Consider the following 13054-nt stretch of genomic DNA (forward strand, 5'->3'; position numbering starts at 1 on the left):
ACTGAAAGCAAAGTTTATGCAGTGAAAAGTGGTAAAGCTGCACATTGCATGTCACTCCCAGCAGGAGCAATTTGAGGACCTGCATTTTAAAAATATTTTTCTAATATTTTATTTTTGCCAGTAGCTGTAAGTAGCTTGGCTGTGAATGGCAATAAGAAACTCTTGGTCTGTGTTCGGAAAATGGTCGGTGCTCTTCAGTTTATAAATATATAAAGCAGTGAAGAATCTGAATTGCCGTGTTGTCTAACTCATTGTAAATGTGCAAGTTCATTTTTGAGCTGAATAAAATGGTTATATAATTACATACTTCTCATAATTATCGAGTAATTATATACTTCTTATAATTGCCGAGTAATCATTCTGCTATAACTAGAACTTAATGTTACAACTAATTGTATAATTACTGTGTATTAATGCTGTTATCCTGACAACTTAGAACAAAGTGTTGCCTTGTCGATTTTTTCCCCCTAAACTGCATTTTTAAAAATAAGATAATATTGCTTGTTATCTATCTGGAAAGAGATTTTAAAAATAAGGAACACAAACAAGTGGGCAGGGAAATCATGGGTGTTCATCTAGGGCTTGTATAGTCTAGCATGAAAGGTGTTAACACATTTAAAAACCCTAGTGTAAACTGGGCAAGATACATTTTAACACATTAGTTGAGTGAAGTGAACCTTGGGGAGCCCGTGTTACAATACGAAGGTCTAATACATCTTGCTTTGTCTACACTAGGTATTTAAAATTTATTAATTAGAACAGTTTCAATATCAGGTTTTAAATATATACCTTTTACCATAGCCTAGACGAGCCCTTAGGTAGACTACATACATTGGGGCTTGTGTGTGTATATGGAGTTGGAGTTTGCACTTTACTGTGTTTTCTGTGCTTTCACTGTTATTCATAAAACAGTAGTGAACGCACAAATACAAAGAGAGACTGCTTCACTGAGAGGCATATAGGGGTTTGAGATGCATATACAGACACCCAGATCAAGCAGTGGCCCCATGCCCAATTCCCTTCTAGCAGGAGTAGAATGTATGAGGTTGCAAAGGATGGTCTCAGGTGAATAATGCTACCTTTGCAGGAGTTTATCTGTACCTTTTGTGGAATGTGAAGAGGTGTTAGGCCAGTTTTCTTGTATGAGACAAAATGCGTCCCTCATTACGGCATGTAAAATAGGGTCTATTGGCATAGTTCTGTTCTCAGTTCCACTGGTGTAATCCAGATTAAATGTATTAACTTCAGTGAAGTTACTTGAATTTACGCTAGTGTAAATGAGATCAGCATCTGTCCCTATGTTACACTGTATTGCTTAGTGGTATTGTAATGGAGGCAGAATTTGGCCAACAGATACATTGGACTTCAGTGGAGACTGAAAAAAGGAATGCAAGACTAAAAGTTAAAAACACAAGAGGAAGTAAACTTACAACACTTTAGCTATGGAATAATCAAAACTGTGCCCTAAATTCCACCCATGCAATTCGGTTGACATCAAGAAAGTTGCATGGCTGCAATTTGAGGCCAATACCGTTAAAATAAGTGAATTGCAAAATGTTTGCAAGAATCACCAAATCAGAGTATGGTGGCTGCATAGAGAGAACACTTATAGTACGTGCTGGCCTGAGTTTACTACCATGTGTGAGGATGTAACTGAATGTGTTGGAAGTGCTATTGAAAGTGGTGTTTGAAGAACTGCTTCAGGCTTAACAATGTGCTCAGTTTTAACAATGCATATTAAACATGCACAAAGAAAAATGGAGCCCAGTGAGTGGTCAGAAAGGTGTAACTAGAACAGAATTTGGTTGTATTATTATTATTTTGAAATATGTATATCTATTGTATTTTGGTTTTGCAGTGGACTCAGACTGGAGAACTGCTTTTAAGAATTACGACTCATATTGTCTTTGTTCCAGATATTTTAAAATCCTACATCTTTCCATTCAGCTATTAGATATTCTATCTAATCAGATACTTGTCACTGTGGCATTTGAGCACTTCTGTGATGCTACCACTGATTTTTATGCAAAATTCACATTGACTTTAGTGGGTGATGTTGATGATGATAGTATTATCACCTGTATAGCACTTTACACATTCAAAACATTGGACAGTAAATGAGCCCAGTTTTGCCCTCAGATACCCAAGTGCGAATTCCCTATTCTCCTCTCTCTTTCCTTAGGGGTTTTGGGGTATATGAAAGGGTTGGATTTTCCAAGAGGCCTAAGGGACTTAGTCATCCAAATCTCCCAGTTCAACTGAAAGCCTGTAGGCCCCTTTGGATACTTCAGAAAATAGAATACTGTCAATCTTTCTTCCCCCTTCATTAGGTCCAAGCTCACATTTAAGCCCAGGTACTTTTCAATCAACATTTGTCGTTCTCACGTATGTAAATGGGAGTGATCTACCGCTTTGATGGAAGTACAGATTTCTAGGCAGAAATCCTGGCCCCATTAAGTCAATGAGAATTTTGCTATTGACTTCTATGGGGCCATGATTTCATCCCTAAACTTTTTGAATGATCCTGCTCATTTGAACAGCTCTGAAGCAACTGTCAGAACACTAATGACTCCCAAATTTTGGCCCATGTTTTCATATAGCAATCTGTTTCTGTACATATATGGTTAGTTCTTATGATTTTATTCTTTTGGTACCTTGCAAATACCACAAGCTGTTTGTGAAGAAAGGAGAAAATTGGGCAAAAATATTAAATGTTCAAATGGGGTCATTGCTTCCTCCCATTGAAGTCAATGGCAAAATCCCCATTGACACCAGTAGCATCAGAACTTGGTCCATAAAGAACAGGAATTGCAGTAGGTACAAAACCTAACTATTGTTCTCCCCACCTTTTTGTTTTTAACAGATAATGCTAATTACACTATTGTAAATGGCACAAAGATCTTACACAGCAGCAAAGAATCCAACATATGGGTGCCCATTAGAGGACTGATTCCATTTGCTAACTACACTATACAAGTTAATGCTTCCAATAGCCAAGGCAGCGTGATAAGTGATCCCATAACACTAGCCATGCCTCCAGGGGGTAAGTAGAAAAAAAGTTCTGTTATTCTGCATGTTACAAATATACTGTTATGTTATGCTGTGTTGTTCAGTTGAACACATTGTTTATTATTGCAACTGAGTATTTGAAGTTCAGAGGAACGTCTGCGTTAGCAACTGTTACTCGCAAAACTGTTGGGTTCAGCTTCTAATACATGGCTGGCCTTACCATGAGGCAAACTGAGGCGTCTGCCTCAGGTGCCAGACTGTGGGTGGGAGTGGGGGCGCCACTAGAGTGTAGAAAATTGTGTCTGCTGCTGGTGCATATGTATTCTCTCTGCTCTAGATGCACAGAGATGGTGGAGTGCTGTGCTGGAGGAAGGCAGAATTGAGACCTTTCAAAGTTTTGGCCCAAGCAAGAGGATATGGGGGCATCATTTGAGCTCCCCACCTCAGGTGCCAAAATGTTGTGGGCCGGCCCTGTTCTAATACGACCTATTGCGCATCTTAAAAACTGTGAGATATGAAGGCAGAAGTAGATATCCGTAGGTTTGTGTGTGTGAATGTGAAATGTCCTGAGGTTTTTGTTTATTTGTGAGAGGCACTCAGCTAGCCTAGTGATAGGCTAGTGTGATACAAGAACCTAGATAGGTGCACACACTGTGGAGGGTAATCTGATTTTGTATAGAAAGTGTAAGCTATACACAAGAACAGCATTTATTGGATATATTTTGAAGTGGTTGGTGTGTTAATGGTAAAGTTCAGTTTCAGCAGCATACTGGCTGGAATCACAAATTGGTGTCGATCTACTGAAATCAATGGAACTATGCTAATTTACACCAGGTGAGGATCTAGTCCACTTTTGGTAAGTTATCTATCAAGAAGGGTTTGAAATATGCTTCATACCACAGCTGAACAATTACCTGCAAACATTTCATCTGAATACTCACTGAAATAAAAGCTTGAATTCACATCAGATGGGTTTGTGTCCCTTTTGTATTGTCTTTACATGAATATTCTAATGAATGAATTTTCTAGCAGGAATGTTTGCAGAAACAGTGAAACATAAGTGAATATTCCTAAAAGTGAATTTTGAACCTATAAATGAGAGCTAAACAACAAGCTGATCCTTAGTAGTATATCTATGGAGCAAAGGACCAGGAACAATGCCAGGGAACCTACATATACAGTCAAAACTAGCCAACATAACACAAATATCAAATAATACTCACAATGATATGTTTGCAAACAATGTACTGACCAAAAATTATTTGTAGGCAAATGTGTTGCAAATAACTTTGACTAAGGGAAAATTGTAAACTGTGTATGGACAATTCTCGAACAGAAAAAGAGGATCAATTCACATAATATACCATATGCTTCTAATAGTGGACTCACCTCTATCCAAGGCTAAGAAACAAAAATATAGTTTTATTATAATAAACTAAATCTGAGATAAATTGTTTATTGAAGCTATCCATTAACATCGCATCTAATCTGTGTGTGATTGTTCAGCTTTGAAGGAAGGAATCAGAAACTTAGTGCTGACAGTTTTAAAAAATGAAAAGATACAGGATCTCTGAAGATAGGCAAGGATGTGCACAAGTTTATGATAGCCATTAGGATATACTTTCTTTCATCATTAGATTGTTGTTGATTACAATTAGGAAACTTATAGCTTTGAAATTATCTTTTTTATGACCTTGTGGTAGTTTAAAAGCAATACCTCATTGATTAAATAGGTTTTAGTTCATGCTTCCTTTTACTTAATGATCTGAAAACATATTATCCTGATTTACACATAAAATCATGCTGAAAAGCATGTGGCATTCACTAGAATATGTGTGTTTAAGTAGAATTAAATTAGCACTGAGAGTTATTAAAGAAATCTTCCATACCATTTTCCAGTCGACTGTGAGCCATACTGAAATGAATAATAAATGAATCAGTGCATATGAGAGAAGTACTGTTATATATGACATTCTATAATCCATATTTACCTTTCCATTATGTTTTATTATAATCGCTGTTTAATTTGAGTGCAATAACATTCTAATTCATAATGCTATATTCTAAGTGTAATACTTATTTATCAGTGGGACAAATCCTGTACATTGAAGTTATTGGGTGGAATACTGGCCCCAATGAAATCAGTGGAAATTTTGCCATTGACTTCATAGGGGCCGGGATTTCACTCATTGATATCAGTGGGAGTTTTGCTTGACCCCAAGGAATGAAACAAGGCTACAGGATTTGATTCTGCATGGTTATAGCTAAAAGCTGTGGGTCAAATTCTGGTAATTTATACTCATGCATGTCCTTGAACTGTGCATATGATAGCAGGATTTGACCCTATCTTAGACTTCATCTTTTAACCTCCATGGTTCTTGATCAATGAAATTTAAGACTACATCAGTGGCAAATAGTGACAGAAGCATTGTTTCATACTGAAGTGTTTAAAAAGTATGATCAGGAATACAGAGCCACCTGTTGTAATTCATTACACAAGGGAGTGACAAAAATTGCTTGATTAAGTGATGTGTAGCAAAGATGTTGAAGAGTTATACTTAATACATCTGGAGATTCTTGGAGAGGGAAAGGGGTTTTTTTGGACAAAAGATTGCCTAAAAATGGAGGGTGGTCTCTTAAACACTACAAGTTTTATAGTATTTAGTAATGTATGGGGGTTGAGACCTAAATATATAAAGATTAATTATAGTCTTTTAGTGGGTCCAAAACTGTAGCAATAACTTTTCAAGGAGCACAAAAAACTCCACTGTTCAAAAATATGCACTATGGAGAATACATTATAGAGTATGATAAAAGGCCATAAATCAGGTGGAAAGGTAGAGAACAAATGAGAATTCCATCTTAATACTCACAACAAATCAATACTATTAAATAGTGGGTATTTTTTCAGTTGATTCAGTAATTTTCAGGCAAGGTGTCTTTGTTTTCTTTGATTTTCGTTTAAAATATATTCTACTTTATTAAGCCACGTACTATTATGCATATTGATCTTATCAGTTGCTTCAGAAAATGTATCATCTTAATTTCTGGGAATGCAGTTCCTTGAGTTTACTTAAAATACCAAACCGAGTTGCAATGCTTAAATTCAACTCTTAAAAAAAAAAAACCCTCTCAGAAATAAAGAATATATTTTATATAAGTGCTTGACTAGAATTGCAATTCAGGTTCAAGAGTTCTTGGAAAAGAATTAAAAAATAAAATAAAAATTGAATCCAAATGTTAATCCATAAATATGAAACTTTCTTTTGACCCTTACCCTGTAGCGGTCCAGAGTTACTAATGGGGTTAGGATTTCAACTCTTAATGGGACTTGGTGCATTAGTGTTTTGTATGCATGGAATTCAGCATTCAGTTTAATAAGTGGTTGACATTGGTGATGTCCCTTAATTTGCTTAAATCTAATTGGCTCTTTTATCAGTCAAACCTGTATGGATTGGCAATTGATCAGAAAGGGTCAGCCATGACTGTGCATGTAGTTAAATGATGGAACCACGAGTTAAAGTCACTTTTGCATAATAATAAGCTGAAACCAGGAGAACAAATTATCTTAGAGTTGGAAGGCAAAGAAAGCAGAGAAGTTTTGCAGGATGTTCAAGTTCAGAACAAAGGCATTATGGAGTGTATAAATTTTAAATACACTGCATTTTGCCTCAAGACTTAAAGCTTTTTTTTTCCAGATGAACTGAAATCTTGTCTGAAACTGTCTTTGTTACATCAAAGAACTGCACAGAAAGCGAAAAGAGACAGAAGAAGCATAAAAGGGCATAGTTTAAAATGATTAGTGACAAATTTCATACCGCAGAGGTAGAAACAGATTTCTTCTGAGTTTTATATTTTCCCAAAAAGAATAAATTCATTCTATTTATCTTATCCTAAACTGCTTTGGTAGAAGTTGTAAAAGATACTGTGTTAACAAGCCTCAGCACCAGTTTGAGGTTTTAAGCTAATAAAAAATGCTGGAAATAAAATTGTTTTAAAATTATTGGAATTAACTAAATGCATTTAAGGTTTGAAAATGATATCAAAGAATACAAAATATAAACTGCAAACAAAATCCTCTTTACATAGTATGCATGTATTAATAATTATGATATATTTGTGAAGTGGTAGCACCCAAAGACCTCTATCAGTATCAGGGTGACATTGCACTAGGTGGTGTACAAACAGAGAGGAAGATGCATACAATCACTGGTGCAAAGAGCTTCCAATCCAGTTAGACAAAAAACTGTTGAAGTGTTGTGGAAGGGATTACAATATACTGTATTTGTAAAATGGAGACAATAATACATCCGTGCTCTCATTTTTCAGTTGCCTTGTCTATTTGGATTGTAAGCAAAGATTCTCTCCGAATATACAATTGTACAATGCCCAGTTGGTGCCTCTAGCCGAAACTATAATAAAAATAATAAATAATTATAATAACATCTGAACAAAATGGTCAGGGTGATGGCAGATATTCTCCTTGTGCCAGATTTGTGTCCTATTTTTGTACGTTTGTTTTATTTATTTACAAACACTTAGTTTTAGATGCTGTGTTCTTTGTTTTTTTCAGGACACTTAGGGTTGAAGTGTGAGAGAGGAAAGGATTGTTGGAGTGAGACAGGGAAACGGAGCGGGAAGGAGGTAGAGGGGGAAGGGTGAGAGGAAGGAAGGTGAGCACAGTTGAGAGGCAGAGTGAGCCTGGGGAGATGCTGGGTGTCTGTGGTGAGAGAGGGGCAGGATGAAGGGCCATCAACCATCAATGTCAAGACAGCAAATGAGGAGGGAAATTCCAGAGTGGAGTGGAGTGGTTGATTCAGGAGTATGTGAAGGCTCTTCCTGGCTGCTGGTGCTGTATTCCATGTGGACAGAGGAGGGGAGACCAGCTGCTTTGTGGAAGGAACCCCCGAGGCTTCTGAGCGCCTTCTGGTTGTTGCTCTTGTTCCATGTGAAAGAGGGAAGAGTAGCCACTAGAGCTGGTTGGAAGGTTTTCAGTGAAACAGATGTTCATCGGTGTGATGGAGTGTGTACCCAACACAGGCCCTGACAGTGTTAGTATGGACCTGAGAGGACAATTAACATACCTGGCAGATAGAGAAAGCCAAGCTAATTGACAATGAAGACCAGCTGGAGAGGGGCTGGTTGCAGAGACGCCGACTTCCCGTGTTCCCTGGGGGTGCTTGACCCCCCGCTCTTCCCTAGGCCCCACTCCCATTCCATCCCTTTCCCCCACCTCCACCCTGCCACTTCAGACCCATGCCCCGCCACACACACACCCCGCCTCTTCCTGCCCCCACTCCTCCCCCTCTCCCCCAGCACCTGCAGGCTGCTGAACAGCTGATTGCAGGAGGCAGGAGGGCTAGGGGAGGAGGAACTGATCCGCAGGGCTGCCGGTGGGTGCTGAGCACCCACAGTTTTTTTTCCGTGAGTGCTCCAGCCCTGCAGCACCCATAGAGTCGGCACCTATGACTGGTGATTATAAAGCCAATAATTAGTAGCAAAAAGAAGCTGCAGGGAGAGAGTCTGCAGCCATCCTCTGGGGGATAGAAATGGTAGGAAGCAGTCCAGGAAGGCAGCAAGGCATCTGAGGGAGTAGACCTTGGCTGCCAGCTACAGTGTCCCTGGGCTGGAACCCAGAGTAGAGAGAGGGCCTGGGTTCCCCTACCAGCCACCAAGGAAGGGGGGGGAGAACCCCTGAGGTAAGGGGTGTAAAGACCACAGAGATCAGAGACTGATGGAAGACCTGCTGCAAGGTCATTGGACTACAGCTGGGTTGGACTCTCTGTTACACTAGAAGGGGTGGATTAAAGCATGACCTGGCCAGAGGGCCAAGTTCCAGGAAGAGAGACCATTGCAGTGATGGAATGACTGTTGGGAGGGGAGGGGGGCGCCATACAGACAGCAGCTACACCATACCTGGCCATGATAAGGTGCTCCTGCGGTGAATGAACCCCCTGTAAAAGGGAAAATGCCAATTAATTGAAAGGGAAACTTTCTGAGGGAATGTCCCAGTTTCAAACTTTATATGAGGAAAAATTTCTCACGTCCAGGATGGAATTTCTGGCCCAGACTAGAGAGAAAGAAAGAAACTGACTCTATAGCTCGTGGTTCAGGCACTTTCCTGGGATGTGTAGACTCAGGTTCAAGTTCCTCCAATAATTATTTAGTTATTTATACAGTTATTTGGTTATATTAGTTATTTGGAACAGCTCCCACGGAAAAGACTGAGAGAAACCCACTCTAGAATAGCCAGTAGCCTGGTGGTAGGGGCACTCATCTGGAATTAGGGGACTCAGGTTCATGACACTGGTCTGAATCAGGCAGAGCAGACACTTGAGCTAGGGTTTCCCACATCCCAGATGATTGCCCAACCACCAGGCTATTAGCAATTTCGGAAGGGGTGTCTTTTGACAAGCTTCAAAAATTTCTTGATTCCATCCTGATGAGGAATGGGGAAACTTTCAAAATCTCAAAAACCTTTGTGGACTGGGAAAACCAATTCCCTGCCCACCTCTAGAGGCCACTCTCTAATAAAGAAGAATAGCTGCATAAACAGTGAAAGGGATCTCTTTAAGTTTTGGCATAATTTATGGAATGTATTTGTAGTTATGATTTACTCAGACACAGAGATGCACAGCTGAGAGAGCTTTCAGTTTCTTTACTGGACTCATCCTCCATTGGGTCTTTTTCACATGGCACTCAGCTTCCTACATGCCCAGGCTATTCCTTTCTTTATTCACAAGATTGAAAAGTGAGCCTCCTTGTGTAAAACCCTTGGTGTTTGATCACCAACTACTTACACGACCACAAATACTGCAGCCAGAGGGCCCCCTGACACTTTTAGCTTAGGGAGCAAGATACAAGATTGGATATTGAGTCACATGGCAGAGATCATTGACCTAATTTTATAAATAAATAAGGGCCAGATTGTGCTATCTTTTATACTGGTGAGCATTTACTCATAAAAGTAGCCTCCTTGAGGACATTGGGACTACTTGAATGAATGAATATTTAGTGATGTGAGTAAGGATGGCATAATCAGGTCCATAGTATTTAAGTATGGGGCTAAAGGCCACAATATTGGGGTTATTCCTGTGACCCAGTGGGTATGAATTGCCATGCCATGCGATTCCATATTAGATCTGTTCCCCCCCTTCCCACAAAAGGAAAAAGTTTCATCAACATTTTTGAAATTGTGAGTAATTTCATTCCAAAACAATTTTTTAAAAAATCATGTTTCCTGATTTTTTTAATGTAAAAAGCCAATATTTCAAATGTCTGATGTTGATGGTGATATTTCTTCTCCATCCGCAGCCCTTATCCTCCCCCCATGCCCCGTTTTACCTCTGAATGGAATGGAATAATGTTGGGGGGGGGAGATTGTCCTTTTTGCTACTCTGGAGCTTTTCCAAACTTCTTGTTTTAAAAAGTGAGATTGGCAACAGGGAAAATATGAAAACAGAAAAAAATAAAAAGTGAAATAAAGTTGTTTTGATCCTCATTTTGTTGCATTCAGTGGCAAAAGGAAAAACTCAAGGTTTTGGTATTTTGAAATATCAACATTATAAAATACTTAATTTTGAAACCTCTGATATTTCAAAATAGCAACAGTTCCAGTTTGGATGAAAAACTGGAATCTTTTTAAGAAACAGAAGGTTCTCAGAAAAGTTTTCACTTACCCAAAAAAAACATTTGTGTGTGTTTGCGGGAGGGAGTGTTAAAAAGTTTTGAATGAAAATTGTGATCACCGTTCAATAAGCAGGCAGTGTCTGAGGAGAGGACATGCTAGCCCTACGTCATTCAGCAGTGTCCTGCTCAATTAAGGAGTGACAATGATAAACTGTGTGAATAGTCCAGCTTTTGACCATAAGGATGGTGGCTGTGGCATGGGATATGAGGGTAGGGCTGTAAAAGTGTTTATGTGGAAAAGTGGGAGTTGTTCTCATGTCTCAGATGAAACAAAAATCCCCCTCTAGCCTCAGCTATATTTATCTGATTGTCACTTTCATTAGTTCTCCTTCCCTCTTTTATCCCCCCCTCCCCTAGTCTGCTCAGCAAATCATTTTCAGGGAGCTGATATTGGGGGGACGGGGGGACGGGACGGTATCATATTTTCTAGCTGGCCTAAGACAAAGTGCAAATGGGGGACAAGGGGAGAACAGCTGAAAGGCCACATTTTCAAATTCAAATGGGGGTGGGGCACAGTGGTACACCTGCCTCACTGAATTTGAGCCAATCAGGGGCCAATTTGAGCCAGCTGTTCTAAATTGCTCCTTGTTTCAACAAGCCTCCACTCTCTGGTTATCATCAGTTCAGTGGCATTCTAGCCACGCCTCTTTCCTCTGATCTGGCCTGCAGGAGCCCCGTCTCCCGCTCCATCCTTTGAGAGCTGCGAAGGGTGTGGCATAGTTATGGCTAAACCACCTAAGGATTCTCCATACACTGGGGCAATCACTGCTTAGCTGATTACATCAGTTTTTAGGCTACTTCCTCCAGAAGCAGTGTCAAGCAGCTGGAGTGAGGAGGAGGTGATCAAAGACCTGACCCAGTATCTGCAGCTTTGTATGATTTGGAAGGCTCTGGATATTTGTACTGGATTTGGGAATGCAGATGAGACAACACATCAAACAGCTCAAGATAGTACATTATAAAGGTACAATTAACCCAAAAGCTGATGTGGTCAGTTACCAAGTGATTGCCCTAGCGCATGGTGAATTGGGTGGCTTAGCTGTAGCTAGGTGCAGGGGGCTCACTCTAGATTTCTGCAAAACTTTAGTCATTAGCATGAGTCTTAAGTGCTGCACAGTCTTGCAGACAAACTGCACCAGAATATATTTTGTGCTAGAGAACTAGAAACTGGTATAGGAACACAGAAAAATATATAAAAAATATGGAAACTAGGCTGTTGTGGGATTTAGCAGCAGATGGTATTTTAAAATGACAGCCTCTCGCCATATAAACTTCTTGTCAGTCCTATTCAACTGTGTATAAAACAAGTGCACAATTTAGATGATGTATGCAATTTATATATAATCTGAGCCTATTTGTGTACTGTTTTTTCATTCAGTGTAATTCTTACCAAGACTGTTAAAAACTCCTAATAAAGTCATCATGCTTTGTGATACATTCAACAATAAAGATATTTACGTTCCTAGTGAAAATATACAGAAGACGTGTGAGAAATCACATCATGAATTTTGTCTTTTCAGCTGTTTTCACATATATACAAGTTGTGGGGGTTGGGAACCTATTTTTTATGTTGCTGCAGTAGCATGATTTGAGCCCTTTTCTACAAAGCTCCTTTTATTTTATTTTGGACAGCGCTTCTGAAGTTTCCACGAAAAAATGGCATTTTCATAAACTGGAAGTCAAGGCCAATTTCTGGTTTTTGTCATTTACTTTTTGTACTTCCTGCATTAAGGCAGTGTGATTGTAGAAGTTATGCTACTTATAAAACATTTGACTAAAGCACTAACTTTGTGTTAGTGAGCGCAGTAGAGGAAGCTTTGAAGTTCCTCTGCTTACAGTGGACTCTATAAGCCTCCAGCAAAGTTCTGCCAGCCTAACACGTTTACATCATCTCATGTGGTTTACATAGGGGGGGGGAAAGAAATTAAGGGACTCTCTTACCAGCTTCCTGAGGGCAAGAATAGAAGGGAGGGGAGAAATCAAAACCACTATTTTTTTCCCTCTTCACCAGGGGATAAATAGAGACACATTGTTCCTTAAGAATCATTGCCATAAAAGTATTCTTGCCTTTATATCTTTCCTTTCTGATTAAAATAGCCCCTATATGGCTGGCATTTTGTTTAGTTTAAAAATAAATCAGATCCTATCTTTAACTTTCATTTGGTTCTTAAGTCTCTTCAGAATTCAGAAGTCCCCTAGTGCCCCTCCTCTACTTGCGCTACATTGATGACATCTTCATCATATGGACCCACGGAAAGGAGGCCCTTGAAGAATTCCACCTGGACTTCAACAATTTCCACCCCACCATCAACCTCAGCCTGGACCAGTCCACACAAGAGATCCACTTCCTGGACAC

The 13054-nt window shown here is 39.5% G+C and overlaps 1 protein-coding gene across 1 annotated transcript in view; it reads left to right on the plus strand.

Annotated features, from left to right (window-relative positions):
* The window catches only part of USH2A (usherin), a 558238-nt gene that overhangs the window by 346425 nt on the left and 198759 nt on the right, over positions 1–13054 (plus strand). The window contains exon 37 of the mRNA XM_026657662.2: positions 2864–3043. Within this exon, the coding sequence (XP_026513447.1) occupies positions 2864–3043 (180 nt within the window). The remainder of the gene's footprint in view (positions 1–2863; positions 3044–13054) is intronic.

The sequence above is a fragment of the Terrapene carolina genome, unplaced genomic scaffold (genome assembly GCF_002925995.2).
Source record: "Terrapene carolina triunguis isolate 2854851 unplaced genomic scaffold, T_m_triunguis-2.0 Scaffold262, whole genome shotgun sequence".
NCBI lineage: Eukaryota > Metazoa > Chordata > Testudines > Emydidae > Terrapene > Terrapene triunguis.